Here is a 15,026-nt window from a genome sequence, read left to right as displayed (position 1 = left end):
AGAGACCTGAAAGCACAAGTAAAAGAAAAAAACACAAACCCAACCAAAATCAAAAAATCCCCACTACTTAGTAGTTAAAGAGTATTTTCTTTTGTTTTCAGATTTCAGGAGAATGCTACTGACAGGCTGAGGTAAAGGGTTAAGAATTTCGTTTTATCGCGTTTGGTTGCTGTCCATATTTTATAACCAAACCACCAGGGTAGTATTTCACATGGTGAATACTTGTTTGTTTGGTTTTTTACTTTAATGCAAATATAAAGATGTAAACAAGATGGAGACCAGTCCAGGATTTAAGTTTTGCAGAATATGATGAAGCATACATGACTCTTGTGTGATGACCTGGTAGTGTGATTTGTCACTAAACGTCTAAAGATACACATGGTATGTAGATTCAAATTTTATTGCCCCTCCCATTTTATGACCTTTGCTTTACAGGCCTGTCTCTTTACAAAAACATCCCCGGAGCCTGTGCTGTGGCGAGGAGCTTGGTGCTGGCAGTGCCAACCCCCACTCCTTCCTTCCTCTTGCCTCTCCCTGCTGGCCTCCTCTCCCAGCTCTGTGCTCTCCCTCCTTGTGCATGCTCTGTGCACAGTTGGTGTCTGATGAGACTCTCAGGTTCATTCCTGATAACAGTAAAGCCACTGGGAGAGAGTTATTTATTGCAAGCACTAATAGCAGAGGTTAGAAAAAGCAGAAAAAGCAAACAGAAAAAGAGACAGATGGATACCTGTGTATTCAGATGGTAACATTGCTATATATAAAGCAGTGGAAATAAAATGTTTGTTGTATTTATAGGATTTTTGTCTGTTACCAGTAAAGAATGATGTTTGACTTCTACATGAACATGACCATTTCTTACGTTGTTCCTTCTGTGGAAGCTCTGTGTATGTGTACATTCAAAATTAATATTCCCATAATGGAGGATGTAATTTGTGGTCTATTCAGTCGCTCATGTTTTTGCTAATTAATCATGAATCATCTGCTATTGGAACAGTATCTTTTTTCTTTAATTAGCCACTGGTACATCTTTGTTAAAGCTCTGCCTTCAGAACCCTTAAAATGCTGCACTGTCTGCTGTATTTTTAAAAAAATCAGCAGGTTCTATGTCATAGCTTTTGTTTGCTTGATTGTTTCTCTGTTTTGCTTTGCCTTTATAAATGTAAAATCTCCTTTCAGCATACATGCATGTATGGTGGTTACCTGGAAGTAATGGTGCACTGCATAGGTTTTTACATGGTGGTGCCTTTGGGGAGGAACAGTGACAGTTGCCTTGTTGAGGAAGGCCAGTTAGTGCAGTGTGCTGTTTCTTGCCAGAGTGACTGCAGGTCAGTACCAACTTCTCCCTCTTGTCCTTCCTCCATGCAGGAAATGCAGGATCATTAAAACTAGCTAGCTTTCCTGGGGTTTATTTTTGTACAAGGAGGAGAGAGGCTTGGAGAACTGCTGACTTCTCTCTCACCTTTTTTTTCTGTGTTGCATAATGATTTGTTTATAGCTCGTATATCTGCATAGGGATGGATGAGGAGTTGAACAAAAGCTTATGGGTCAAGATTAAAAGGAGAGTAGGGACAGGCACCATTATAGTGGGAATCTGCTACAGGCCACATGCCCAGGAAGACTTGAGCAGATGAGGTTGTCTATAGGCAGGTAGAAGCAGCCTTATGTGCACAAGCCCTGGGCCTCAGAGGATTCTTCAACCACCCTGTTACCTGTTTGAGGGACAACACAGCAGAGCATAAGCCATCCAGGAGGTTCCTGGAATGCACTGATGATGACTTCCCTCTCCAAATGGTAGAGGAGCCAATGAGGAGGGGTACTACGCTGGCCTTGTTCTCGTTAAAAAGGAGATGCTGATGGGAACTGTGATGCTGAAGGGCAGCCTGGTCTGTAGTGGTATCATGAAATGGTGGAGTAGAAGATCCTTAGGGCAGCGAGGAGGGTGCACAGCAGGTTCACTACCCTCAACTTTGGGAGAGCAGACTTTGGCCTCTTGAAAGATCTTGGTGGAGTTGTGGGATAAAACCCTGGAGGGAAGAGAGGCCCAAGGAAGCAAATTCAAAAAGGAAGGCTACAGAGGTTGGAAGCCGGGGAGGAGTACATAGGGATTGTCCAACCAGGCAGGGATCAGGTTAGGAAAACTAAAGCCCTGATCGAATTAAATCTGACCAGGGATATCAAGGGCAACAAGAAAAACTTCTATAGGTACATCAGTGGTCAAAGGAACACCGGGGAAAATGTGGTCCCTCTGTGGAAGGATACAGGAGATCTGGTTACTTGATAGTGCAGAAGGCTGAGGTACTCAATGACTTTTTTGCTTTGGTCTTCACAAGGAAGTGCTCCAGCCACACTGCCCAAATCACAGAAGGCAAAGGCAGGGACTGCGATAGTGAAGAACTGCTCTCCACTGCAGGGAAAGACCAGGTTCAAGACTATTCAAGGAACCTGAAGGTGCACAAGTCCATGGGACATGATGAGATGCAGCTGTAGGTCATGAGGGAACTGGTGAAGTGGCTAAACCACTATCCATTATATTTGAGAAGTTGTGACACTCTGGTGAAATTCCTACTGACTGAGAAAAGGGAAACATAACCCCCATTATACAAAAGAGGAAAAAGGAGCACCCAGGGAACTGCAGGTCAGTCAGTCTCACCTCAGTGTGCGGCAACATCACGAAGCAGATCCTCCTGGAATCTGTGCTAAAATATATGGAAAATAAGGAGGTGATTGGTGGCAACCAATGTAGCTTCACCAAGGGCAAATCATGCCTGACATATTTGGTGGCCTATGGCGAGATTACAGTTTTGGTGGGTAAGGGAAATGTGACTGATGTAATCTGCACAGACTTCTGCAAAGCATTTGACGCTGTCCTGTGTGACATCTTTGTCTCTACATTGGGGAGATGTGGATTGGGTGGATAAACCATGCAGTGCCTAAGGAATTGGCTGGATGGTTGCATTCAAAGGGCTGTGGTCTACAACTTGATGTCCAGGTGGACATTACTCGGGGTTCATTTTGGGACTGACAGTGACATGTCAGTGACATGGACAAGCAGGATTGAGGGCATGCTCAGTATTTTTTGCCAACGATAGCAACCCTTGCAGTGTGGTCGACACATTGGAGGGAAGGGATGGTGTCCAGAGGGACCTTGACAGGCTTGAGAGGCAGGCCTGTGCAAACTACAAGAAGTTCAACAGGGCCAAGTGCAAGGTCCTTGAAAGGGATCTTGACTTAGCTTTGGAAGGTCTGGGCAGTCAGAAGCACAAAGAGGCTGAGTGGAGAATGGATTGAGAGCAGCCATGATGGAAAGGTATTGTGGGTGTTGATGGACAAGAAACTCAACATGTCTCGGCACTGCTCTTGCAAACCGGAAAGTCAATCATATCCTGGGCTACATCAAAAGTAGTGTGGTCAGCAGGTGAGGGAGGTGATTCTGCCCTTGTGCTCTGCTCTGGTGAGCACCCAGAGTACTGCATCCAGATCTGGAGCCCCCAACATAAGACAGATGTGGACCTCTTTGAGAGAGTCTGGAGGAGGGCCATGAAGGTGCTCAGAGAGCCGGCTGTTGCACCCCTCCTCTGCAGACAGGCTGAGACATTTGGGGCTGTTCAGCCTGGAGAATAGAAGAGAGAAGACTCCATGGATGCCTCATTGCAGCCTTCCAGTAACTAAAGAGAAACTAAGGAAAGCTGAAGAGGGAGTTTTTACTGGGACATGTAGAGATAGGAGAAGGGGAAATGGCTTTAAATTGAAAGAAAGAGGTTTAGATTAGATATTAGGAAGAAATGTCTTACAGTGAGGGTGGTGAGGCATTGTCACACATTGCTCAGAGAAGCTGTGGATTCCCCATCCCTCACGGTGTTCAAGGCTGGGTTGGATGAGGCTTTGAGCAGCATGGTTCAGTGGGACGTGTCCCTGCCCATGGCAGGGGTTTGGTACTAGATGGCCTTTAAGGTCCCCTTCACCCTAAACCATTCTATTATATGGCTGTCTTGCTTTTGAAGGTCTGGTGCAGATATTGACAAAGCATATAAACTCATTTTTGTGAGCATCATGAAATAGGCTCAACCCACAATAGCTGTGAAAAGGGCAACAAGGTTTTTGCCTTTAACAGTACCTCCTCTGGTACCAGTACCATTCAAAACATGGCTTGATTTAAGGCAGTCTAAGAGAAGGAACATCACAGAGCTGCTATAGGGCTTTCCAGAGCTGAGGGCTGTGTTTTAAACTTTGGTTGTAGTGTAATTTCTTCAGGAGAGTCCCAGTTCTGTCAGGGATGTCATGAATTTTCACCTTTTCCCTTTTTTGTCTCATGTTTAAGTCTAACAACAGTCAGGCTTCAGGGATCCACATGCATTAGTCCCCACCAGACTATTTCAGTGAATGGACTGCAGGAGTTGGGGCAGCAAAATGGAGGAAAAAAAGAGTCAGGAAAAGAAAAGGGGAAGAGGGGGCATTTTCTGAAGCTCTTTGCATTAAAAATATCAGTGAGAAATAACTGCAGGAAGTGGAATTTTTGATTTTCTGCTCTGTTACTTCTGGTAGTGTAAGTGAAGAGTGCTTGGCTTGAACTTTAAGTAGTGTGTGTGATTTATGAGCTGTTTTTGAAGTACACTGATTGTGAAATTAGAAAAAAATTGAAGCCAACAGATACACTGATCTGCTGGATTAGAGTTTTGTGTCTCACACTGTGGCGAAGTTGCCAGTAAGACACTCTACAGGAGACAGGGCATTTGGCAGGGACGGAGTTGCGCTGCAGATGTGGCCAGCTGAGACCAGCCCTACAGCCACCTCCTCTCCCAGCTTGGAGCTCCTGAACAACCCGACCCTCTCGCAGCTGTGTATGGGATCAGCGTAAATGCCCTATGGCTGGTGAGGCTGGTGCTGCCTAATGGCAGTTGGATTGAACTGCAGGGGAAAGGGGCTTAAGCTGGGATAAGGCTTCAGCCTCTTCCTGGCAGCTGACAGCATCACCTCCGAGCCTTCTCACTCCAGCTGGAGAACAGGAACATAGAAGTTTGCCATCTGCCTCAGACCTTATGTGACTGCAGTACGCAGCTCACTATTCGCTGCCATGTTGCTAGGACAACCTTCCTATTTATCCATTTATTTCCAACTTCAGTCGGATACATCATTTGCCCTGCCTTTGCTGGAGTGGTCTGTTTGGCACTCAAGCGTGCTTTGATGGGCTTCAAATGTATCTTGTGTAGCTAGCTATTACTTACACAGGGAAAACATCTTCCATCCCCCTACCCAAAGTCATTAGAGAGAGGTCTGTCTTGGATTTTAGAATTTTAATTGGAGTGTATCTATGCATGTTCATGCAAAGATATTAAATATTGCAGTTGTTTTTTGCATTTTATGCTGTTAATTGAAGGAAGTCTTCTATCAATATTCTCTAGTGCTACCAGAGCAGTTTAAACTCCATTGCCTCCTTTCCCTGATATTCCCATACCTTTTGGGGGGCTTGTTTGAATATTTATACCTGTAAATATGGCCCAAATATTCATTTCAAGTTCTTATAAGCATGAATTAGTTGTTCTTGCATGTGTGAATAATACATGCTGCAGAATACATGCATTTTAATAATATCTTTGGTAATCTATGTACAATTTCAACCACAAGTTATAAGAGGCAGTAGAAAATCTGTGTTAACGTTGTTTCACAGGAGGGATGTGTTTTGAAATGTGTCATTGTCAGTAATTGAAAATTTACTGTAAAAAGTGACCACATATTTTTTGGGTTTTTTTCCCTCTTAGCTGTCCCGTTTCCTCCAAGTCACCGGCTCACAGCTAAGGAAGTGTTTGATAACGATGGAAAACCTCGTGTGGATATCTTAAAGGCACACCTTATGAAAGAAGGGAGACTGGAGGAGAGCGTTGCTTTGAGAATAGTAACAGAGGGAGCTTCGATTCTCCGCCAGGAAAAAAATCTGCTGGACATAGATGCACCTGTCACAGGTTAGTATGGACTTATGATGCTGGAGGGGTATGGTTGTTGGCAGGGACATGTTAAATAATGCATTGGTTTATGTGGCTTCCTAAGGTGCTGAAAGGCAGCTGGAAAGTCATTTATTCTCTCCAATACTTGATTCGCTTTTTGCCTGCTACCACTAGGATAATGGAGGCCATCAAGCAGCTGTAATTTAGAGGAAGGGATCACGTCTGCTGAGCCCTTTCTGTTTCTAAGGCAGAGAACATTTTTAGTCTTTAGGAAAAGATTAGAACTACTTTCTGACACTTCAAAAGTTATCTGGGCTTTTGCTCCAGGTATTAGTTTTCCATAATTTTACAGATGTTATTAGGCAGTTAAATGCCACCCTGACACGCGATCCTGTCAGATCTCGGAAGCTCAGCAGGGTCAGCCCCCGTTAGTACTTGGATGGGAGACCTCCTGGGAATACCGGGGGCTGTAGGTTCTAGTCCCGAGGACTTCACTGTCACTGGCTAAGCTCGCTCAACCATAACAGATGAACCTCAGCAGTTAAACGGTGGGGCCAGTTCTGTGCACGCTGAGCCTCACCTAAAAAATGCACTGCACAGGCTGGAAGGGCACACCCACGTGGGGAGAGCCCTGCCCAAATCTGCGTTCGTGAAGCCGAGCCATGACAGGTGTTATTTACCATAGTAGCACCGTTCAGACATGCAGGCAGCACTGGGCTGGGAACCTCATGAAATTCAGGAAGACCAAGTGTAAGGTCCTGTATGTGGCTTGTGGACAATCCCAAGCACAAATAAAGGCTGGACTGAGAATAGATAGATAGAAACCATGATGGAGGGGAATTGGGTGGGTGAGAAGTTCAACATGTCTTGCATCATGAGCAGTGTGACCAGCAGGTTGAGGGAGATGATTCTGCTCTGCTCTTCTGAGACCTCACCTGGAGTACTGCATCCAGATCTGGGGGGCCCCAACATAGGAAGCACACAGATGTGTAGGAGCAAGTCCAGAAGAAGCCACAAAGATGCTCAAGAGTACTGGAGCACCTCTCTGCAGATGGGCTGAGATTTGGGGCTGTTCAACCTCAAGAAGAAAAGGCTCTAGGGAGCTCTTCTTGGTACCTGATGGGGGCCTGCAGGAAAGCTGAAGAGGGACTTTTCATACAGGCATGTACTGACAGGACAAGACATAATGGTCTCAAACTAATAGAGGATGGGTTTAGGTTAAATGTTACAAAGAAACTCTTTACTGTGAGGATGGTATAGCAGTGGCACAGGCTGCCCAGAGAAGCTGTGGATGCCCCATCCCTAACTGTGTTCAAGGCTGGGTTGGATGGGGCTTTGAGCAACCTGATCCAGTGGAACGTATCCCTGTCCGTGGTAGTGGGGTTTGAACTAGTTGGTCTTTAAGGTCAGTTCTGACACAAACCATTCTGTGATTCTATGAAGGAACAATGGTGTCAGAGTAAGTGGAAATTTTAATTAAATGTTAAGGAAAATAACAAGTGCAGAAAAAAATTAGCAGAATCCCAGTTTGTGTTGCCTGGAGGATTAATGAATAGTGCCAGTTGCAGAACCCATCCTGCCCTTGGCTATGAAACACTACCACCCCTTCATTTATCCTCCAGAAATGCCTTAGATTTGAATTTCCTTCTCTAATTGTCTCCTGCCTTTGCCTGCATTCTGAATGTGTGAATGCATTTGCTTGCCCTAATGTGCCTCCTCCCGTGCTTTTTGTTGCTATCAGATATGAATGCATATGAAGGCAAGTAATTGATCTGTGGCACAGAAAGTGAGCTGTGGGGCAAAAGCTGTGTAATTCCAGCCAGTTTAAACTGTGAAGCCAAAGTATAAAACTTGATTTAAGAAGGCAGGTCCTTTTATGACTTTTGTTTCTCAAGAACTCTGACAAAAGTACAAGAAGGAGGGTTGTCTGCTGCAGAACGAGGGTTACCAATCTTTATTAGCAATACTGGTAGCAGTCATCAAAATAAACACAGAAATAACAAAACCTTCATTTTCAGGAAATGTTCTCTGAAACTGAGGAGTGTAATGTCTGGACTAGAATAATACTCAAGTTATTAAGACTTGTAATTTTAAAAATTGCATTGAACTAGGGGATTGTGGCTTGACCTGAAGAGGTAATGTGTGTCATCTTTTATGGAGTAATTAGCTTGTGATGCTGCCATACAGTTCTGGTGGAAAAGGTGTCGATCATATTGCAGCCCATGGATGAATAAAGAAAATAGAAAGAATAAAAGGATGCACTTAGTTGACCGAGAATAAGGTTCTACAGACATTTTCTTTGACACTTCAGAATAAATGGAAGGAATTGTAGAAGTGCAATACCATTGTTCATAACTGAGTGACAGACACACAGAAAATTCTACCTCTCCATAGATTTTCTCTCTTTTTTTTTTTTGAGTAATTTTTTCTTTCTTTTTTTTTAATCCATTGAGAGGTATAAACTGTTGTAAGATAGCTCTGGTGTGTGTTGTGTCCCAGCTGATTTCCACAAGCTCGTGTTTAATGTTCTCTCTCCCTCTTTTTATTTTTTCTCTTTAAATTTTTTCTTAAATGCATTTGAAGGTGTTGGAATGGTTCTGGATTGTATTTTGGGGATTAATCTCCTGAACTTTACCCCATTGTATGACACTGGTATAATTTAAGTCTGATTCTTTTTCCAGCTGAGCCTACATATGCTTTGTTGCTGCTTTTAAAATTATTCTCATGTGGTGACTGTGGTCCTGCAGCATTCTTCAGGGTGGCTGTAACTTCTCTCATTTAAGCTAGGGTAGGAAAGCTGGGCTCCTAATGCTTGTTTGCAGGGTAGCTGAGAGGTGCTAATCTGTATGAACAAACATGAAAGCTGCAGTTATGAAAGTCATCATCAAAAGACAGAAAAAAATAAATTGTGAGGGGGAGGTTGAGAAAGCTTGTGAGGCACGTTGTTGTGGGCCTGACAGTTTTCTTTGTGTGAGTAGTACGACAGCAGTTGACTGGATAAAGAGAATGTCAATTGACTGATGATGTGGTGGAAGTGCCAGGTATACAGGCAGTCAAGAAATAACTATTGAGTAGAGGAAAGCTTTTTTCAAGCGTTTGGAAGAAAAAGCAAACCCACTTATTCAGTGGAGAAGAAAATGAATTTTAAATTTTGTAGAAGCGAAGCAGTCTTATTGAAGAGTGACAGTCATAAATCACTAATAAATCCCACTAATACAGAATCCTTTGTGGGAGATGCATTCATCTTTTGGAAATATATCCCTGTAGCTTATTTATGAGATGGTGATCACCAAAAAGAAGAGAGATAGAAGAGTGTAACTGTTGAAGTAAAAGCATAGTGGATTAGTACAGTGATATACTTGATAAATGTTAAAGAACACAAAAATTTTTTTCTTAAAGCCTTGTGCAGCTGTCCATCCATTTGAAATTTCACTTTTGTTTAAGGGGTGATAAGATTTTCCTCAGAAAAAATATCAGAGTTGTGTCTATAAGTAAAGTCATCTGCAATGAAGTGGTTACAGAGAAAGCCTGAATTTGAGTAAGAAATGCTAACTGGGAGTGAGTCATCAAACGAGCCTTAATGTGGAATGCACAATCAATTATTTTGCATTTATGTATAAATATGGTTAGCTGGAAGCATCAATGTGATTGTCATTTTGAATTAATATTTAATTTTCAAGTTTGGCAAGGTTATAAGCCTTTTGAAGTATTACTGATGAACTCATTGGTGACCTTAGCTCAAATGCTCATCATTTGCTACATATGTACATGCATGCATTGCTCACTGCAGTTCTGGCTGACAGCAACGGTGAAATATTCCTGCAGTTGTTACGCAGGACTGCTCTTTACTGGATGGGAATCTGAACAGAGCCTGCCTAAGAAGACACTCTCATGTGCTCTGCTGTCAGGACTCTTTTCTTGCATTGGTAAAGCGTTGAGGCAGCTTTGTCTTGACTTGTGAATGTGAGTTGGGAGAGGAGGAGAGAATTGAGTCAAAAGAGGTGAGCATATTGAGGGGAAGGCTGAAAGTAGGGCTGAAAAGTCATGACAGGGACTGCTCATGAGATTATATGGAGATGGTTGATCCTTGTCTCTTGAGGTGCAAAGCTTGGGAGGAAAGGAAAAGGCCAGGAGCTGAGTTTGAGGTTGGCAGAGAATGGCTGGGCAGACAGTAGAAAGATGTGCAAGAGGCTGACAGGGTGTTGGGACTACCTGGGCAAGGCACCCAGCCTAGGACATAAAGGGCACATGGTGGAGTGGGCCTGGCTGCAGTGACAGCTGTGGGAGAAGAAGCTTCCAGTACTGACCTGTCTCAGACTGGCAGCAGTGAGGGGCTGGCACAAGGGTTGTGAGGTTTCCAGTGTGTGGAAGAAGCAAGTCGGACCCCCTGGGCTCCCAGGACGATTTCCAGATGCCTGCAGCACCATGGGAAGTGTGCATGCCAACCTTCACCCCCTGGGGAAAAGGCAGATGGCAAGGGGACAGGGAGCCACCTTCTGCAAACAGATTGTTCCCACCTTCTTTATCTATAATCTCTTTACTTGCAGACATGTGGCCTTTGTTTTAAGCTTGTGGCTGATCTGCCACTTGAGTTGGATCTACCACTAGACTATGGAAGTTCAGTGCTGATAGGAAAGATGCCTCTATGGCAGCTTTAGAATTTCCAGTCCTGTATTGTGTTCATAACAATGTAATGATTCATGCAGAAATTGGCTCATTTTAATTGTTTTGGGTTTTTTTCTAGAAGGCTAAGGAAGTATATCTCTGAACCTCTCTCACAGCAATATTTACTGAAGTCATACTCCAAAGTACAGTTGGGAATGCCAGATTTATAATTACCTGGGTAGCATTACGTGGCTTTATTATAAAGGTTCATTACTATACAGAGTGCTAAACACTACTCTTTCTTTGCATGATGACTGGCTAAATACCTGCATGTTTTTATGGGCCCTCACTTTCAGATCTAAGATCTGCTGTTAAGTACTGAACATTCTTAGTTGCAAGCCAAACATGTGTCCCTTTGTCTTCAGTGCACGGGTAACTTTCTCTGTGCGTGACTGTATGTACATACCTTTGTATGTTGTAGAATTATCAATACAATTTTATGTTATTTGGGTTTTTAAATGTGTAGTGTCAGAAAAACAAGTTTAGGTAAAGCTTTTGATGGCAGTGTTGTCTTGCTTGGTTCCCAGTCTGTAAAAGGGACCTTTAGTTCACCTGTTTTGGAGATGGACAGATGAGATATTGCTGTACTGAGTTATGTTGAAAGTGTATAAGCAAGCTTCGTGCTGTCTTCAGAGCAAGGTTAATACAAGTTTTGTAACTAGAGCACATTTCTCACAAGTGAAGAGAACACAGCTTGAATTGCTCACTGTGTGAGTAGGGTTCATTCTGTCCCCACTTCTTGGAAAAGAATTTGTAGCATAGAGCATATGCAAGAGAGATTGTTCTAAAAGCCTTAATTCTATCACATCCTAAATGTGAAGTGCTTTTTTTTCCCCCAACGTTTGTGGTGTTCACTTTAATTACTGGGTGTATGATTTATTGACGTTAATGGGCCTCATTTTACTGGTCCTTTTCATAGCAACCAAACTCGCACTTTTGGAATGTGATGAATTGCTGTTTGCTAACATCTGCAAAAATTACCAGCTATGACAGGTTAAATAGTATTACTAATCTTGAAGGGCTTGGATTAATATACAGAAACTAAAAAATCATGTTGCAGAATTTGATTTCAACAGAAAAGTAGCTGATGGCAACAGCCAGTTTCAGCCTCAAAGCTGGCAGGTTGTGCTGTGTGACCTTCCAACCTTAACATTTCTGTGAGGTTAATTTTTACCTCGTTAAATGACATACTTAACTACAGGATAGCGCTAAAATGTAAGTAGTATGTCTGTTTAATGTCTGACATACATCTTTGCTTGTACCTTTCCGATTATTTTTCTTGAGGATATTGTTAGATTTACAGATACTGAATTAAAATATCATGATATCTTTTGCACATATGACTGCACATGTGAATAAGCTTGTAAGATATTTGTATTGGTGTGTTTAAGATAGGTCAATATCTGCTTTGGAAATAATTAATATGTGACATCTCTCATTTTTTGTGCTTGATGTGCAGTCCTTTTATTAATCTCTGCCATCATTATTAAAAAGAGTTTCTTGCAATAAACTAAGAATGCAAAAACCCAAGTCATATTCATTTTTTTAACCCTGTGCTTTTTTGCATATGGTACTGATATGTAATGCATGACCATCAGCAAGGCAGTTGGCTGTGTACAGATGTTCTCAGTTCTGTTTTGTGGATGCCGCCACCAGCAGTGGCCATGATGGTGGTTTCTGACTTGGTGACTGTAGCCAGGCCATGTGCAGGCACAGGGGGCACCATTTCTTACTCCTTCATTTAGAAAAAATGGAAAATAAGTAAAACAGCATATACTTCTGTTTTAAACCCTCATGTGCTTCATTGGAAAAGTCCTGACTGTGCTGGCCCATGTTCAGAGCTTTCTGAAATGCCACGTGCATGCAGCTTGCTGTGTGAAGGTAGGAGAGCATTGGATGAATGCAGAGTAATAGCTTATTCTTGCAGTGTAGGAAATGTCTCTGTCTCTGCGGATCTTCTGCTTGGACATACTGTTTTCCCCTACTAGTCCTGTTTTTTGCAGCTCCCCTGTTTACAGCTGGGATAGATGCAAGGAAACCACTGCTGTTTGCAGAGCCTTCCTTGCTATTCCCTTTGCAACACATAAGGTAAGGCGTGGATGTATTTCCAACAGGTATAGAAGTACTACACTTGTGCATGCTAAGGGGAAATACACTGCCTTGCAGTTTAATTGTAGTGTCTTTAGGTAGCAATTCCATAGCCATGGTTGAATGTCGCAGTGGTACAGAAATACAACTTAAATAACTAAAATGTTTTTATTTTAGTGACCACGCGGTTTTAGGAATTTGAACTCTGAAATAATGGGAGGGGAAAGGTCGTAGGCATCTGGAGGCAACCTGTGTGGGAAAAACTGTGGCAACTTTGGCGACCTTTGGAAATCTGTGCATTAGAGGCCCATAAAACCTACAAGGGGAAAGCACTTTCCTGCCAGCCTGTGCCTTATGATCTTTGAGGCTTCCAGGTATTCTCTGGTACATTATTCCATGGAATGGTAGGGTCTTCTGGGCCTGAACATTTCTCATGTTCCACATAGTTGAAATTTCCTTTGCCCAGTTTCTCTCATTTGGTATCATGAAATAATATTGGTAGGTTGCTAGTGCTGTGCAAATTAAAACTTCATAAATATCAATAATTTCTTGCTAAGGTATCAATGTTAAGATGAGCTGATAAAAGTATTTATGCCCACATTATAGTAAAAGGGAATAGTATTTAAAATTATGTTGAACTGTAGCACACATGGGAATGACCTGATCCAACTGGACAGTCAAACAAAACCAGTTCTTTCTGATTTTTACTTTTGAAACAGTTTAAGATAAGATTTCAGCAAGAACATATACAAGATGCTTATTAGAGAAGTAGAAGTATTGTAAGATCTATCCGTATGAGCACAACAAAGTATGTCTGAAATGAGCAGTTGAGTAAAAGCAATTTTAGCTAAAATTTCTTTATTTCACATTTACGTAAATAAATTTATACTCTAAACCCTATGTACTGTGATTACTGTCGAAGAAACTATTAAATTTCCAGGACACGTATAACTAAAATACTTACGTGTCATGAGAAAAGCATTTACATGATCAAAATTATAAACGTCTTCCTGAGCAGCTGGTGTCTTCAAATTCACAAGTCTGAAAGCTTAATTGTTGAAGTCTAGAAGCCTGTAACTTCTGAGGGTAAGATATATTCTTTTCCCTTCTTTGCCATAATGCATTCAGTACAGGTATCTTTAGAAAGGATATTTAATTTTGTTTGTGGTACTAAGATTGTGTGTTGGGGTCTGCCCTCCAAACAGGGTACTGGTTACAGTATGACTCTTCTTTCTGTATCTTAGAAATGCATGAGAGTTGCAAACGTTCCTGGTGTAACTGTGTCAGTTTGAGTTTCTGCATTGTGCTGGTAAAACACTTCTGATCTGGGCCAGTAACACCTGAGAACGGGATGCACTTCAGCAAATCATTCTCACTCTCAGAATAAATGGCCTGCAGTTAATTCTCCTTCATCACAGGGAAATTAACTTTGCCTGCAGTGAGGTAAATGTTAGAAGTGAACTTTGACTTGTTTCTTCCTTAATATCAATTCACTGTCTTGTTTGCATAAACGAGATTTCAGCAGAAAGTGAAGTGAAAGAAAGGGCAAGTATCAATAGCACCATCAACTCTTGTGTCCCCCTTGAAAACAAATGATAGTCCAGTTGTTCTTACATGCCTGTGTAAGGCAGATGTGCTACTTGACTTAAATTAATTAGAGTTTATGAAGAAATGTTTGCCATAATTTTTAATTTGTGTTAAATATATTCTTTTCTTAATGTAGCATGAACACAGTTTGCTGTTGCAACAACTATTTCCCATTATATATCACTGTTGAATATCATTAAACTACAGAAAAACCTCCATTTTAAACTTATATTAAAAATAATTTATCATGCAAACATACAGTTGAACAGCTAAGTGAACTTGTTTGGATCCTTTATTTGGCTTGCTGATTAAAACTGACATGACTCCACCTATTTTGCTTGCTTTATTGAGAACTCATAATGCATCAAATCATTTGTGGCTTAAAAACTGGGCCTTCCAAGAGGTGAAGATGTAAGGCTCTGTGTATTCAAATTTTTTTGATCTGTTCCTTCTCTAAATGCTTCTGTCAGTTGCAGATACAGATTGAAATGTGCCTGCCTGCATCCCTGATAGAACAAAGCGATTGTGTCTTGTAGCTTAATTGAGCTACTTGAGACATCAGAATTGACATCTTGGCAGAGCTGATGTTTTCTAGTAGCAGCTGCTTAAATCTGTCATTATTGCCAAGACAGTGGATACTACTGACTGACTGTATTCTTTAGAACTACCTCACTTGTTCTTATAAGTAGTCTATCTATAGTTTGCTTTCTTTGGTGCAAAAATCATAGTCAAATAAACCAAACTGAA

The 15,026-nt window shown here is 41.9% G+C and overlaps 1 protein-coding gene across 2 annotated transcripts in view; it reads left to right on the top strand.

Moving 5' to 3' along the window:
• Positions 1 to 15,026, top strand: part of PPP3CA (protein phosphatase 3 catalytic subunit alpha) — a 184,662-nt gene that overhangs the window by 72,435 nt on the left and 97,201 nt on the right. For both annotated transcript variants that reach the window (XM_071555919.1, XM_071555920.1), the window contains exon 2: positions 5,757 to 5,957. In XM_071555919.1, the coding sequence (XP_071412020.1) occupies positions 5,757 to 5,957 (201 nt within the window). The remainder of the gene's footprint in view (positions 1 to 5,756; positions 5,958 to 15,026) is intronic.

Source organism: Pithys albifrons, chromosome 5 (assembly GCF_047495875.1).
Source record: "Pithys albifrons albifrons isolate INPA30051 chromosome 5, PitAlb_v1, whole genome shotgun sequence".
Lineage (NCBI taxonomy): Eukaryota > Metazoa > Chordata > Aves > Passeriformes > Thamnophilidae > Pithys > Pithys albifrons.
This window is presented reverse-complemented; position numbering and strand designations above follow the sequence as displayed.